Source organism: Ylistrum balloti, unplaced genomic scaffold, assembly GCF_031769215.1.
Source record: "Ylistrum balloti isolate Yb309-2 unplaced genomic scaffold, AGI_CSIRO_Ybal_v1 Utg371490, whole genome shotgun sequence".
In the NCBI taxonomy this organism is placed as follows: Eukaryota; Metazoa; Mollusca; class Bivalvia; order Pectinida; family Pectinidae; genus Ylistrum; species Ylistrum balloti.
The window spans coordinates 209,205-226,536 of NW_026782771.1; the positions used below are offsets into that span (position 1 = coordinate 209,205).

Genomic DNA, 17,332 nt, shown 5'->3' on the forward strand with positions numbered 1-17,332 from the left:
GTGTAACCTCTATATCTCAGATACCTATATAACCATGACTGCACGGGTCTCAGAGTCGAAATCTGATAAAATCACTAATCCATGACTGACCCCATTCTACCTGTGCGAGCACGTGCCTATAACGCGATAAGCGCTAAGGGGACGTAACCCATGGTATCCCGTAGAAATAAATACAGTTGAAAATGAACCAAATAGCTTCAAAATCTTACCATATTTCAGCTTTTTCGTGAAAATATTACCACGTAATTTATTATTTAAAACACGACTATCTCTTGACAGATTGGTTTTATTAAGTGCAATGGATTTTAAGTGAAACTGTGTACCATGTATGCAAATGAGTCTTTACCCATACAGACAGCTTTATGGACCCGATATAAGAAATATACAAAAGGGTGGATGGTGGGGCGTGTCCTAGGCTCCATTATCACCGGAACAACCCTACTAAACATACACAAAAATACAAGTGAATACTCGGTGTTAGTCGAGCCATATTCCTTTCCACAAGGGATTGGACTAAAGCAAATCCAAAGTGTTTGAAAGACACTGGACGCTTGGTCATTGTGTTCAACATTTCAGGATATATTTTATTAGCATCAATAATAAGTTTCAAAGAAACATTGGTATTTCAAGCTCTACAGTTAATAAATCGATAATCAATTAACATACTGGTAGCACAATGCCAAGATCACTACTCTTACCTCCAAAGTTCTCGGAGCAAATGCTCCTACCTTTTACTGAAAGGAGCCACGTGGTATTTTCTATTTTGTTTCGGAAGGAAAAAAATAATATGAAACAATGAAATCGTTGGTTGTTTGACATGTTAGATGAGTTTCAATATCAATGTAATAATTTTTACATCGTCTCCAATCACAAAAAACGCCAGTCTCTCTCTCTCTCATTCTCTCTCTCTCTCTCTCTCTCTCCCTGTCTCTCTCTCTGTCTCTCTCTGTCTCTCTTTGTCTGTCTCTCTCTCTCTCTCTCTCTCTCTCTCTCTCTCTCTCTCTCTCTCTCTCTCTCTCTCATTTTTCATGTTTCACGATCTATAAGATATCCTTAATGTTTTAAATCTTAAGAACTGCCAAAGATAATATCTATGTTCTTCATGTTCCATCGTTTATCCTTGGGTCATTAGAGGAAAATATTCTGAAGTGGCGACGACAAATTCAAGGATATTTTATTTATAGAATTATAGAAGGGATGCTACTATCAGACAGATACGGATGATGAGTGATATCTGGAGTAAATAGGGAAACAACAGAGATAAAAACGAGCGAAATGTATTTAAGAGAAGGCCAGTGAAGTCAAAAGTGAAAGTAATCTCTATGGAGAAACAAAGGATTAAAGGGAAGAATCACGCTAAAATTGTTGTACCGATATGTCATTAAAATCCTAATCCAAACTAAAATTCATTTAAACTAGGGCAAAATGTTATTCACATGAAGACTCAAGAACCGGTACAAGGAGTAAAGACCAGGCCCCACTTGTATAAAACATCTCAACGGGAGATTTCCTCAAGTCGAGATTTTCCTCAGCTGATATCTCCTTGAAAATATCTTGTATGAAAATTCCTCAAGGAATTTCAGGACATCCTAGCCGATGCCTTCCTCCTGTTCCTTGAGAAAATTTTATACAAGCCGTTTTTTAGGAGATATCAGCTGAGGAAAATCTCGACTTGAGGAAATCTCAAGTTGAGATGTTTTATACAAATGGGGCCAGGTATTCTGGTTCACTGACGACACTTGCCATGTAAATCTTTGGTGAATTCGAATAAGACATGTCACATTTCTAAATGAGAACACGCAGTAAACAACAACAAAAGCGCAGTCAAATCTAACTGTGCAAATAAGACATCATTAATGAATTCCAAAAAATTGCTAATCTTTAAAATCGCCATAGCATAAAACATCGTTAGTAGATGCAAATAAACATTGGGTGTGTGAAGAACTGTTAGCAATAGTGGAGAGAAGGCAACTTTGCTGCAGAGGTTGTGATGAAATCACAGATCAGAAGAAGCATTTGAAGTCATATCGTTTCCTGGAGTTAAGCTTACTGACTTCTATCTGAGAGTAGTGAACCACCAGAATGCTTAGTGTGGAGAATCCCATCAAGTCTGTAAAATTTTCCGAATAAGCACAAGCGAAGAAAACGTTATCAAATTTGATATGTATATGTGAGAGATGCGATCCCAATCTGACATATTTAGGCCAAATCATTGAGTCAACTGTACTTAGAGAATTTTTGACAGGTCCCAGGTCAGAGATCAGTAATCAAACAAGGGCTCTCATGGGTCTGTCGAATGTCAGATGTCCACGGCTACCCGCTTTCATTTTCAATGTTGAAAACGAACCCTTTTTCATTTCGCACTGGCGTCCATTTTCCGCTTGTCTAAACTAAATATAACAATGATATCTTTTAGAGACATTGTAAAATTTTGTTGACCTTAAAGTTGGAATAAATAATGTATAGATATCTTCTTGGCTCGCAATAATATAACGACAACAGAAGACTTAGCTCGGATATGCTATTTTTAACTAATTACTAATGAGTTTAGCGTGATACTCGGATGTTAATGAAATAAGACGCTTCGTCTACCACATACTAGTCAATATGATATACAGGTATTCACTTTCACGATAGAACACTGTTTCCATAGTGATGTCATCACGTTGCTGTATTGAAACGAACTCCCTTGGCGTTGATGGCAGAAAATCGATATTTGTTACAGTAGAAATATTCACCTGTGCCTTACTGTCTCCGTTCCACCTGGCTGTTTACCTGTATCACGTACATTGTAAGTCAGGAAACAAACAACATGTGAGGACGGTGTTTTAGACAAGAGAAATGTTGGAACCAATTCGAGTTTTCAATACTGTCGATAACACATAAGGTAAGAAAACATAGATATGATGAATCATTGGCAATTATTATATTGTCAAACATTACTTCATGACAAACTAGTTCGATAATGACGAGGTTAATGTATTGTAGTATGTTTAAACATTATCAAGCAGGTTCTGAGTTTAGAAGGATTATATTTTCATGAATTGAGTAAATTTTCGAAAATAAATGTATTGAAAAGAAAATGTTTGTTTCATGGCTCTCTTGAAAAACAATTCAAGATTTTGATGAATCCGAGAAAATTTGATGGAAATTACATATTTATTTTATCATCGAACACCTGAACACCTGATAATTATCCTGATACATCTATAGACGCTATCAGACTACTTCCTCATGGCCGAGTCATTTTAACGCACAATAATCATTTTCAATGTGGCTTGACAAATACTGTCTGATGTTTTAAAATCAGCTGATATTGTCAGCGAACTGATTAATGAAAATGTAGTCATACAATTTGTGTGTGACTTAATTGATTGACATAAACCTATGTAAAACTAAAAAAGGTCTATTCTAGTCTATTTTAGTACTAAATGCTTGATGTTTCGCATGTTAAGCGTGAATTATCTTCTAATTTTTTCATAATCTGAAATCTGTAGTCCAAATTAACGGCCAGTCTGACCTTCTGCAACTTGACTCCCAGCAATCGCTTGTTCTAACTTTTCTACAAATTAGTTCGTGATCTTCATCAGATTTCATTTCTGAACATTCGACATTTATCACGGATATTTTGATTGCGAAAAATTAAAAAAAAAGCTGATGACGTAAGCAGGTATTTATCAAGTTTACGAAAGAATCTTTTACATCTTACAATTGTCTGGAACGGCTTTCCGCAAGCTCTATGATAAACCTGGTGATTTCCTTGTCGAGAATTTTCTATTTAGGATAAATATAGCATATACAGGTGATTTGATAATGAAGAGCTTGTTCCCAACACTAATTCCGTGATTTCGACATCCGGCAGAAATCTTACAACACCGGGTTTCAAGGAATACGTGTTGATGAAGACTATAGAGATAAGTTTAACTGTCAGCACCATGATATCACTGGAAAGTATTCTATTTGTTGTGCAATATTGAGGTAGACATGTTCGACGCGCGGTTTCGTTGCGGTAAACCTTTTTCGTTTGAGAATAGTGGCACGGTTCAGGTTCAAATCATTTATATAGTATTCTTACGAAAATACCAGACATATAAAAATTACAAAGTTTATAGCATTGTCGGACTAGTTCACCTCCCCATCTACATTTACATCTATACATCTATATTTGGATTTTCCTAAGTCGACTCAAAGCTTTTTTAATTTAGGCTCTTAGCATCACTGATGAGTCTAAGAAGGACGAAAAGATGTATGCTGAAGTTTAATTCATTGTCGGCTTGGCTGTATCTAATTCTAAGTTTGTACTGAAAGGAGCTACAAACTTGTGTGTCTTTAGTTAAATCGTCTAGTGGCAGTTACTGCTGGTGGACCAGGTTTGCCGTAACTAGCATGTCATGTTTTAATTCATTCTAAAAGTGGTACAGTTCAGATTAAACACTTGTACTTGAGTTCTTATAAGATTATTAGATATATTAAAATTACAAACTTAATTGAATTGTGGGGTTAGTGCACCTCACGAGCACTTTGGATATCCCTCTGTCACCTTCTAGGTTTCAAACTTTATTGCCTAAAAATCACTATGGAGTCCGAGTAGAACGAATCAACTGCGTGATGCCGGTAAGGTCATTTGTATAGAAAGGTGCTAGTAATTAACATGTCTTTTGTAAAACTTTGAGGATGCTACATTACTTAATTGGATTGACCCAAATCAATCTGGCTTGTTTCATCAATGAAACAGAAGACGTTTACCTTTCAATAACATATCTGGTTTTTTCGTTCGTTTTGTTCCCGTGATTCATTGATTTCGGATGTGAATCGATATCCTGTTGGTTAGTCGATATCCTGTTGGTTAGTAGATATCCTGTTGGTTAGTCGATATCCTGTTGGTTAGTCGATATCCTGTTGGTTAGTAGATATCCTGTTGGTTAGTCGATATCCTGTTGGTAAGTCGATATCCTGTTGGTAAGTCGATATCTTGTTGGTTAGTCGATATTCTGTTGGTTAGTCGATATCCTGTTGGTTAGTCGATGTTCTGTTGGTTAGTCGATATCCTGTTGATTAGTCGATATTTTCTAGTTGTTTTTACACAAAAAAGACATTTTGAATGTTAAGCTGATCATTAGGCTAGTGGTAAGTGGTGGTGGCGTTGTAGAAGAGTGTTTAATGTTACTAATTTACATGTTCGACCGACATATACATCCATGTAGTCATTAAAATGTTTGCGGTACAAGGGCATCATTGATAGATTTCTATCTAATTAAGAAATTCAACGACTTGATACTTCGCTGTTTGGTAAAAGAGCCTCCTATGGAAACAATATTAAGTCTGGCAAGAGAGTGTCACAATTCTCATGGGTACACCAAAAGTCAACTGAAAAGCAAGAACAGGTTCATACTACGATGTCAACCAGTAAATCTCATGTTTAAGCACTTTTCATGGTATACCGAACATAGAGATAATTGGAGCGGACACGGACGTAGGTAATTCATAGCTAGTTTAGAAATCAACCAAATGATGTGTTTTTTTTCATCGATTATATTCATGTACATTCTCTCCAATCGGAATGTGTTTACAAAGGTAACGGGAGTTTCAACTGTGAAGGACGATGAATAGTTAACATTTTTGTAAAAACATTGCTGAACATCGACATGGATGAACAAAAGGACGGATTTCCCGACGAGGACAAGTTTAATGTCAATGTCAAAGAAAGAAGGGATATGGGATATATAATTGGAACGAAGGTCTATAGAACTACAACTTGAAATGAAAGGAGAAATGAGATATTTACTTGGAATGAAAGGTAATGATCGGATGAACGATGGGGGATGAGTTATTTTCTAGGAACGGGAGAATCTGGATTTTCTACTGTAAACCCGGTTATCTATATAGAATAGGTGATGGACGTTTGTACTGCAAACAAAGAATCAGGAGATATTAAATATAAAGGTGTGGCTGAAATTGTCTACAAAGTACAAGTGTTAGAGGATATAAGTAATAGGCACGGAAATGGCTAGTTTATCTAGTGAAAGCAAAGATCACTGAATCATCTCCTGAGAACAACGGTGACGACACGGTCTACTTGGAGCGACGAAGGTAGATTTATACTTATCTGTTGAAAACAAGTTTATTTGCTGGGAACGAGGGTGACTTGATTAAACTGCTTGGAAGACGGATGATTTTTTTTCTAGCTTATTCACTGGAAAAGTATTCAACTTGACTAAATAAATATGAAGTAGCACCATCTACATCTTCTTGGAAAATATATAGATGGGTTATTTGGAAAGACAGAGGAAATTGCTTGATATTCGAAATCAACTGGCCTATTGCCCTGTAAGTGACGAGAACCATTATCACGTACATCTTAACCCTAAGCACGGAAATCAATACCAAGGTCGCTACGCATGGGATAACATCACTACACGTATTATCAATTATTGGCACTATTGTCACATTAGAATAAGAATTTTCAGGAATAGTCTCACTAACCCGATTTTCGACAAAATTTAATTTCCTTATTGTAATTGTAATCTGATATCTCAAACAATGTTTCCGTTCGTCTAATATTGCCACGTTGAAGAAGTGGTTGCGTTTGATGTCACATAATTTATGACGGTGGAATCGTGCCTGGATGAAGCTTTTAAGCCTTTAAACTGAACTGTACTGTGTAACCCCACCAAAACATCCGAGGCTTTTTCATTCCTTGTGTTATTGCTGTTAGAATTGTTATGAAACTGTACCTGATAGCAAGTCTATATTATCATTGTTACAACACTTATGTAATGTAAAATAATTTATTGACACTTGAGATAAATTCGTTTAGGACTCGATTCCTTCGATTAAATAAGACTAATAGGAAAAAGCTTCACTTTTGGATCCGTCGAAATATAGAAATTATTGAATACAACGTATTATTTTTCCTATATCAAAATACGTCAACTAGTTTCTACAGAACGTGGTTCTATGTATGATTAGTGCATTGATTTTGTACTTTGTTGATTTGCGCGATAAATAGCTGGAAGTTTTTGATGCTCGTTAGAGTGCCTGGTGTTTCCGGTCATCATTACCTTACTCTCGTTTGGAGAGTGTGATATTGTTTACTTGGAATGTCCGTGGCGGGTGTCGTCGATGAAGCAGAAGACGTTTACCCTTCCGTACCACCTTGTCGTATTCTGCTTTATCAAGAGACTCCGTGTAAATCTTTCTTTTATATTGCCATAGTTTCATCGAATCTGTGCTTTTGAATGTCGGTATTTCCTTACTTATCTAATTTTATTTGGTTGGGAGTTACTTTTGTTTTATCAGAGAAAAATATTATCAAATGAATTATCTTTTCTCAACAAGTAACTTGGACCTGGATTCAACAGCTCGATATATTGTATTATTCAATAAATTCATGTTTTCAGGAGATGCAGGCTGTTGAAGAATTTGGGAAGATTTTACGGTCACATTAGAGTATATACCATTGTGCGTTCTACCGCATTCGATATGCTAAATGTCGCTAGCATATGTTTGATGGTTTTATTACTATTTTCATTGTTCTCATTTAATAACCAAATTTTCCTTTGATTAAAATATAAGATAGAAAGTTAACTTTCTGAGATATGTAATCTTATTTTTTTGTTTCTTTTTAATGATGTATTGCGCACTCCTTTATCGACATTGGGTTTCTAATTTGTTGACAGGTCTACATGTATCTTTTCTGTCAATTTGACAAGGTTTTATCTTTAATGAAGAGAATGATGACATTGTTCAATTCTTCGAATCACTCGTCGTTCTGACTTGTGTCACCACACTAGAACACTAGGATCATTTCTCAACTTTCATTCACGGACTAATTTTTGAAAAAAAAAAAAAAAAACAGTGGAAAGAAAAGTGTGAAGATGGAAAGAATACACCTGTAAAGACATACCATATAAAATAGTCCAAAACATCTTTCATTGTGTTTAAAAAGATATACTACCATAGTTTTACGAACAACACTACTATGAACTAGCTATTAGGTTATAATGGATACTTCAAAATGACATTAACCAAATCACAAACCATGGAAGAGCAGGGCTCATTTGAAACACAAAAAATGGCTTCACCGCGGATCATATGCTCATAAACAACATGTATATCGATGTTCTTTCACTGCTTTTTCACGTGTCATTGCTACGTCTGTTTTTATAAATCGGTATGATAATAAATCTTTCTATGGTAAAATTTCTGAAACAATTTATTGCCAGTTTATCTGGAAATTGAATTTCATACCAAATGTTCATTTGGATACATACAGATGATTTGTGGGCAAATCATTTTTAAATCAACTGAAATAATAAACGGCTTATACGTCAGCGAGTGCTATTGAATTTTTCTCGTATCACGTTTATGAATTATGCAGTCACAAGTAATTTGAACAATATTACAATGTGATGTTGTGTTTTGTGAAGGTGTTTTTTTAATTAATTTTTTTTATAATTACCGTGTGTGAAACCCATATAAAAACGTTATTAAGATTAATTGGTGTTGTAATGAATACAATAGGTTGCTTACAATTATGTGTTTAGAATTAAAATCGATATTGAACAGGGACCATGGTACTTTGCAATATGGTTTAAGGTTGAAAGCCTTTTACGTACTTTTGCCCAGACTTATTGAATAAATACATATTCTACTTAGGAAAAGATAACAGATATCAATGACCACTGTCCGGAGGCAACCGTTATGTTTTGAATACTCATAAAAAGGTATACATTTGACCTTTCAACACTGCGCGAAAATTAGTGAATGTTAGTATTTTCCTTTCATAACAGCAAAACAGCTGTAATTTTTGGGATTACATATAAGAAATTATCTGAGATACCTATGAAACATAAATTATATTGACTGGTTTGTGGTACCTTCGCAATATGCCAAAAACATTTTTAGAAAAGTCAATATACATTTCCAGAACGGTATGAATAAATAATGAAACAGTATGTAATCAATCATGCATATCGCCAGTCGATATTCAGACTGATGACAGGTATCTGATGTTGCACAGAAGATGTGTCATTTACCATCCAACCAAACAATCCTGAAACGCAGTCATCACAAAGAAGGCACAAAAATCTAGTGATATTGTTAATTCACTGTTATGAGAATACTATACACTATTTAAGGTATTTCATCAAAATCTTATCTATTATCTACCAATCCAAGATAAAAAAAAAAGGGCAAACTACATGAAATACTTTCGATGCTAAACATAAGCCACGTTGTCGTGATCATTATTGATAAGGGATCATTTGCTGACATTATTGTAGAAATATTTATGAAATAATAAGCAACATTTAAAGAATTTGAATTCTTATTTGATAATAGGTGACTAGATTTTCGCAAGTTGGTCCAAACCATTGATTGTTCATATGGACTTTTCGATGTAAACCCTTATTTGTGTTCTACGTTCACCGTTTTGTTTAAGTGGAGAGTAAGACCTTGTTGATACATTTACATGTGTTTTGGCACAGATCATTTTGATTTGTGTCAACAGAGGAACATGATTTAGTCAGACCAACTGTATATAAACTTGAACGTTGTTCCACACATACTGCTGGCACAAGATGAAAGTTTGCTTGTCAGTTTTACAAATATTTCCTCCATGTTACTTGTATTAACTCACTATTCATGTCTTCTTGAAAATTACTTTTTGAGTTCTTGTGAAAACGCTGATGAATTTCTTTCAATAAAGTAGGAAATTAAATTCGATTTTAAAAATACAGACACAATGAAACAATATTTTTGTGGGTTGGAACAATTTGGTCTTTATTCAATATTTACTCATTTTTTCATTTAAATAGGAGTGAACTGACGACAGCATGAACTGGGTCATACTTGCTTACACACTGTTTGGATGTCTCGTCTGCGCAGGTTAGCTTTTTCATTTACCTCATTTTGTATACTAAAACACATAGCAGAAAATAGACAACTCACTAGTCATTTCATTTTAAGTGCTTTCAAGCTTTCTTAATTCAGCACATGTCGCTGCACGGAACAAATGCACAAAAGGAGCACATTTATGGGGATATTGAAAATATATCATATTTTCACCCATATATCATATGCTGGTGAGTAGGGCAGTAATTAGCTACCCAATGGATACTCTGGCTCAAAATGACCATTGCTGTTGATGATAAAGCAAGCAATCAGTGGTATTTATGTGAAATTATCTTTTCTTATGATTTTATACAGTAAGCAATAATTCACACTCTGTTGCGTAATCAATGACAACATTTGTACTTAATTATGTACACTATTTTTCCTAACTATGCAGATATGTTATTGGACAGCTGCGGTCAAGAGTGTTTAGATTTCATCAAATCCATAAGCAAGGAAGCAGATACTATCATTCGAACGCGAACAGGTAACATGGAGAATTAAGTTACGTAATAATCTTCAAAGCCTAGTCACGTATATTCTGAATATTCACTTGGGATTTGCTTTCATTTTTTTTTTTTTTTTTTTAATTTTCTTTTTTTTATTCAGGATTTTCAGCAATATATGGTGTTGATTACATTCATAACATATATTCACTCAAGCATCACACTGCTCACATGTATGCTAACTTGCATCAGTTGATAAAAAGAGATACACATATATTGCCTTATTAAGAGAAACAGGAAGAGAAGAAAAGTGGAGGAGAAAAGCAGAGAAAGAAAAAAGAAAGAGAGCAAAAAAAAATCTTGGGTTTTGCTTTCATATAGGAACACCTTACTTTCTCTACGATCCATAGTTCAATTTCTACTGTTTAAACTATTCTGTATCGGTAAAAACTACAGTACAGTGAGCCAGGAATGTAAGGGCTGCTTTCTTATAGCTGAGTGCCATATGGATTCGACATGAATTCGCATAATTTATACTTAATCAGACGAATATTCGTATAGGAATTTCTACCGATTGACATCCCTAGTTAAAACGAATGATTACGCAGCTAGATTGATTCACATGATATAAGAATTACTACTTATCAAATCGTCAGGTAGCAGCACGGTCAAACCAACAAGTTTATTTAAATACTTTGTTCATTTTTATCTAGAATTAAGAAAACATTTCTTCGAACGAAGCAAATTTCACACCATATTTTAAGCTTTAGTTTGATGTTAGTATTTGCTGGATATCACAATTACGTCGCACACCTTTCCAATTTTGTTGTAGATAGTTTAGGTTTTTTAAATTAAAATATCCTTTGTTTTTAATGCTTAATGCTTAGCTTCTACAAGGATGTGTCATATATTTTGTGAAGAGACAGGTATTATCAAGTTACTTTCGTCGTTGATGTTGCTTTTGATGTCACCTAAAACGACAAAGATTAAGTCGTCAACGTTCACTCTTTCACGACTGTAACCTGAACATGTCCTAATGACCAGCTATTTGAATCTACGGAAGTGAGATTAAATTGCATAATACTCATTCATGCCAATTTATAATAATAAATGCACATCAAACTATATCTTCATTTTCTTGTTCTGATTTTTAATATCCTTCGGACTATATTTAATACGGAGGAAGTGTAATCAGGCTAAATTTCAACCCAATATGTTTTTATCTTCTATAATACGTAACTCATTCCAATTCCTGGTAGTATATTTGTTCGTTCATATAGCGATATGCATTGTCAAATCACTTACGAAAGACTATACTGTGTCAGTCATTTGTTTAGTATCCATCATCCTATCCAGGCAGGGGTATGACATAATTAGTATGTTATCAAGCTAATATTTCATATTTCAAATCACTGCAGCCGGAATGTGGCGTCTGAATATTACCATGAAACCTCGGACAGCGTATACTAGTAGATGGAAATCTCTTCGTTTTCCCAGCAAAGGGTCGGAGTATATCAGGTATGTTTATACAACACTATCAATTAAGCCCGTCATTCGCCCTGTTGATACTTAAGGTACGTTCAATATATCTACATAATATTGGTAATATTGGTAATTTGAGGTTAATTGATAGACCGACTGCAACGCCTGATAATATTATGAGCCTTGTTTAGAAATAACTTCCTTGATAAATTTGGATTATATTCCTTGTATAAGCGTACGGCTTTGATAACAATCATTCTATCGTCTTTGGCGATGGATCAGATAAAACCTTCGTGTGTTTAAATGCAGGTAGTGATGTGCATGTTACTGTGTATTTAATTTCTCATTGACCTCTCAAATATTCAATGCTGGAAATTTTAATCACTGTAATGAAATAAAATTGGAATTTATTCGTGTCTATATACATTTTATTCTATGATACTGTAGCAAGAAGAATTAACCCTTTTGTCGCATACATAAAAACATCGAGAAATGAGACTAGATTCACATCGCCAGATAATCGACTTCAGTCGATTAGATAACACTTAGCAACGGGAAGTGTCATGGAGATGGTTAACCATCATCATCATCAGAATGGGAGAAGGCTTAAATACACAATACCTGATGCCCCTACCTTTTGTGCAATAGAATTTGCTGAAATTGAAAACTTTAAATTTAAATTGAAAGCATTATCATTATTAACATAATGAGACGACTAGGATCATGATAATAAATGTTAATTTAACTTCATTCCAGCAACTTAGAGATTCGTTGGCCGATCAATGCTTACCCGGGTAGAATAATCATGTTTGAAGTGAGTTATATGAAGCTACAGGATAGTCCAGGATGTCAGGCCGACAGTGTTCAACTCTACAATGGTACGTTGAGGCTACTTGGGCAAATTAATTCATGTATTATATATTAATGTAATTATTTTACCCTCTTCATTTACACTGTATAAAAGAAGTATCGCAACACTATGGACATTCTGAACAATAGTCAGACCCTGATCTGAAGTTACTAGAAACTTTCTGGATTTAGATCTGTAATTTAAAAATTCGTTAATTATCTATCCGAATCTCTATGCAGGAATCTCTAATGATACAAGTCATAGGCATTTGATAGAGAGTATGTTAACTATGACTACGTGAACTCGCACAAGAAAGCTTAAAAGGGAAGATAATAACCCATTTTTCTGTCTTAGGTAACAGTTATAGTGACCGTATGGATATCTTTTGTGGAACATCTATTGGATTGGGTTACTACAACTCGACTGAAACTTCTACATCTGTCAGGTTCTTCTCGAACGGTGACGCTTTTGTAGGGGAAGGCTTTAAGATCAGATATCGAGCTGTCGCACTTCGTAAGTACTCAGTTACGTTCACATAATTGAAATTATCAACATTATGGACAATTCTAGTGTTTAGCGTACTAAATCTTTTATTTCTCAGTTAAATCACCTGGTTAATGTATCTTCGGCATTCATTCAATAGATTTATAAAAACGTAGTATTTTTAATGTTAGGTTATGTAATACCATCTTTATAACGGTATAAACATAAAAGATATATGATTTATAACATATATATGGATATTGCAGCAGTAACCACCACCACGACCCCCACCACCACGACCCCCACCACCACCACTACTACCACGACCCCCACCACCACAACAACAAAACCAGCAACAACATCAACAACAACTCTGACAACAACAACGACATTATCAACAACAACTTCTCAAATGACAACAACATTACCGACAACAATTATAACAACAAAACAGACACCAGCACCAACGACAACGACTTTGACAACGACAAGCGTTATAGCTACCACAACGACTGACAAGTCGACGGTACCCACTGACTTAACAACAATAGGTGGAGTTACGTCGCCAGCTTCAAACCCAGGGATGGAAGCCGGAGATCAATCTCATCTTTGTATGTCAGAGCACCTCGTTCAGTAGTAGTCCCTTTTAAATACAGCTTCCAGTAAAACATGTCTGTTTTCATATAGAGTGTTGTTCTTATCCTTATATTGTGTCTCCACTTTTAATTGCTATATCCATCCAATGTAACTACCCATCCTTTATCAGAGTGATATGGTACTTAACATAACACATTTTCTTATTAATAACATACATGTAATCACGAATAGATGTTTGCATAGCACAACTAGTCAGAGCATTTAGAGAGTTCTGCTAAGTACACAGTCAGACTTGATTTGTCTTTCCAATATACATTACCAATGTTTCGAGTTACATCTAATTCATTTGTCCTATACAAAAGAGCCGTCATATAAATTTGAATTTTAGAATATTATTTCGTTCACTGATGACATTATTTTGCAGAAAAAGTTGTCCATCAAACCTATTATGTCTGTAGATGGTTTTGTTACGGGTTTTGCTACATGTTTAGATAACGGATGGTCGCTTCTGTATATAATGCTTTAGGTGTTTCTGAGCAACGCTATACTAAGTTCAGGATTTCTATTTTTATACTTATTCAGCTTTATTCATGCTTGTTTAACCTTACCTTAGGTCAGCCTATTTCTTCCTCTGTTTACTATTAGATATATTATAAATAGTCTTGATGCTTTACACTGTCTCTTGATTCACGTTTGTCTTGTTAAACCAGTTGAAATCCTTGTCACTATGGCTACCATCGATATCACTAATTAAAACAAAGAGCACGAAACGACGTATAATAGCGTCATAGTCAACGCGAATGTTTTGTAATAAATTTGATAAAAATGGAATTTTAAAAATCGCCTTCAAAGTCAAATGGTACTGTACTTTGGGTCAAAGCAATTGAAAGTATCTAAATGAAACGTCAACAATATGCATTATATGACTGACATTTCATCATTTATGTTTGTATCAATGTCTGTTTATAAATGTTACCGTTTGAATGTGGTAGACGATAATGAATATGGTAATGTTAATTGGAGTGTGTGTTACTTACATAATTCGCTTTGGTTAAAAGGAGACTGCTTGTGGTAGTTTATGTACAATGTCTATTTTCTAAATGCTATAACATCGTGACCTATTATGGATGATAATTCCGTTGAACACATTGTTAATTGTTTAGTGTTATGCAAGTTCGTAAACGATTCACATTCTTAAATTAAAAAACGACTTCGAACCAAATGAAATTACTCATTTATTTTCAGGCATTATGTCTGCTGTGGTATCACATGATGAATTTGCATGGTTTTAATTATTCAAAATATTTATAATAAACTGTTGATTTTTTAAAACCCATGTTTCCGTATTTCATGTTTTCATTTCATTGGATATTCCCAAAATAAGCAAAATATTTTATATCATTATTCAACTAAATGCAAATTTTCTTACATAAAGTTTATGTGTAAAGGCGTGATATTTAAAGAACAATTTGATATAAAACATGTTTTTAACTTACAGCTATCCCGTTTTGCTTTCATCACTACACAAACCAGCATATTTTGACTGCCACAACGGAAGCCCAGGTGTTTAAATCACGTGGTTACCCATTGTCATATCCAAGGTTAGTATGGTAGAAGCGCAGTCGTATGATAAGAACAACATTATGGGCGACTCCGTCATGTCCTATACAGAAAAAGAGACAGTTAATGAGGTCCAAAGTGTTGTTACTACATAACCAATGTATGTACTATTTAATATCTGTATTCGAAGTCATTGCGGACTAAATTCATTTAATTCCTGGTACGATTATAATATTAAAACGTTTAACCTTCGATTTGGATTGACATTGCATATCTATTTAGGATATTATAAGCTGAGGCCTAACATTTGGAGCTATGACCATCATACGTAATGTTCCATTGCTATGACCATCATACATAATGTTCCATTTCTTAAACTTGTTACATAATGTTCCATTTCTTAAACTTGTTACAGCAACCTTAGGGAGGAATGGCTGATCGTTAAACCGGAAGCGAACGACTCCTTAACCATTCTTGTTGTAGACGCCGACACTGAGTACAGTGGCAACTGTGGCTATGATAGGGTGGCCATATATGATCGTACGTACAAACACGAAGCTTGAATTTTTTTTGTATTACTTCTAAAAGCTATACAAACCAATATCTCTGTGTTTATTCAATTTTGTGCTTCTATGGTATTGTCTCTCGTTTTCTAGGTAGCTGTCCAAATACTGCTGCGAAAAAGGTTTTTTGTGGAACAGCAACACCAACTGTGACGCTCAAGGGAGATAAGTTTGCCCTTGTTCGGTTTTATGCCGACACTACAAACAATGGACGAGGGATCATGGTTAAATACTACCTGGAACAGAAAACAGGTCAGCTGTATCCATTTACTTATATACTTGCATTGATCTGTACTGTAAGAAAGATCTAATACGTTCATAAAAAGCACTTTTGAAAGCATTATCAATAATATAAATAAATTCGCTAATCAAGTATTTCCAACATCATTGAAGAGTAAAAGGCTTCCTTCCTCCAAAAGCAATTCAGGAAAACTCCTCAGTGCATTTAAAAATAGAGATGGTTCACTGAACTTAACTCCGTAGTCAATGTAATTATTTAGTTTAGTTCTCTATTTTACCGTTTTCTTCAGCAGACTTAACAGCAGATAACAGCGGGTTAGATGACGGAAGCATAAAATCCATCATCGTGGGTGTCATTGTTGCAGTTGGTGGTTTTTGCTTATCACTTGGAATAATTCGATGGGTGATGCGATGTCAAGAGAGGCAAAAACGTAAAACTGAAAACGTCAGACGACCTGGCAGGGAAGTAAACGAAAACGAGGATTCGCTGACAAGCGCATCAAGGCGTCACGTGCACCGACGTTCGAGGGATGACACCACGATTACTGTTGTAGCTATATCCCATTCAGGTCGAACACACAGGAATGGTCGAAGCGGCAGAAATTCCTTGACGAATTTTACAGGCACTGTTGTCCAGCCTCCGTCTTACAACACACTGTTTGATAGCAGTCAGTCACAGTCCGAAATAATTCTTAAACCTCCAGCATACGAGGCAAAGTCGTACGAACCCCCACCTTACCCCGGCTTCCCCGTACCTCCGCCTGCAATAGAAACACCAAGATCAGCAAACCGATTGTTGCCTTCCGTACATGGGACAAGGGGAGGTAACCGTCGAAATCAGAGAAGAACTCAACATACAACACGGATCGTGGTGAAACCGCAGGACGCTGACAGGGAGGAAATACGTTCTCCTCCACCGAGATATGAGGAATGACGATGAGCTTTTCAAAAACACCACATCAAAATTGCTGATCTAATTAAGAGGGTTTTATAAATCGTTGTATTGGAGCTTATATTTTTAGAAATATTTTCTCTGGTGTAACAATTGAAATCGAGTTTTGATGTCATTACTATTTTTGACACCGAACGTTTCCTTTTCATGACCAGTACGTTTTGACAAGTGGAGGTTAATATCACTGAGATGCTGAAATGACTTCCTAATTGCATGGGAATGGTGTTTGTTGCAAATATGAATCACTTGCTCAACCTTTTCTTGA

General features: G+C 35.2%; 1 protein-coding gene across 1 annotated transcript; it reads left to right on the forward strand.

Moving 5' to 3' along the window:
- Window positions 1–9,836: 9,836 nt before the first annotated feature.
- Window positions 9,837–17,049, forward strand: LOC132562682 (uncharacterized). Its single transcript, XM_060227437.1, has 9 exons — window positions 9,837–9,888; window positions 10,292–10,381; window positions 11,759–11,858; window positions 12,579–12,700; window positions 13,027–13,185; window positions 15,251–15,353; window positions 15,728–15,852; window positions 15,969–16,127; window positions 16,409–17,049. Exons 1-9 carry the CDS (start codon window positions 9,837–9,839, stop codon window positions 17,047–17,049), a joined length of 1,551 nt encoding a protein of 516 aa, XP_060083420.1.
- The last annotated feature ends 283 nt before the right edge of the window (window positions 17,050–17,332 follow it).

Bases quoted from the DNA above. Each gene is read 5' to 3' on its own strand.
- LOC132562682 (XM_060227437.1), top strand. From the start codon at position 9,837: ATGAACTGGGTCATACTTGCTTACACACTGTTTGGATGTCTCGTCTGC. The intron at 15,354-15,727 runs GTTAGTATGGTA...AACTTGTTACAG, and splicing joins TACCCATTGTCATATCCAAG to CAACCTTAGGGAGGAATGGC. The intron at 16,128-16,408 runs GTCAGCTGTATC...TTTCTTCAGCAG, and splicing joins CTACCTGGAACAGAAAACAG to ACTTAACAGCAGATAACAGC.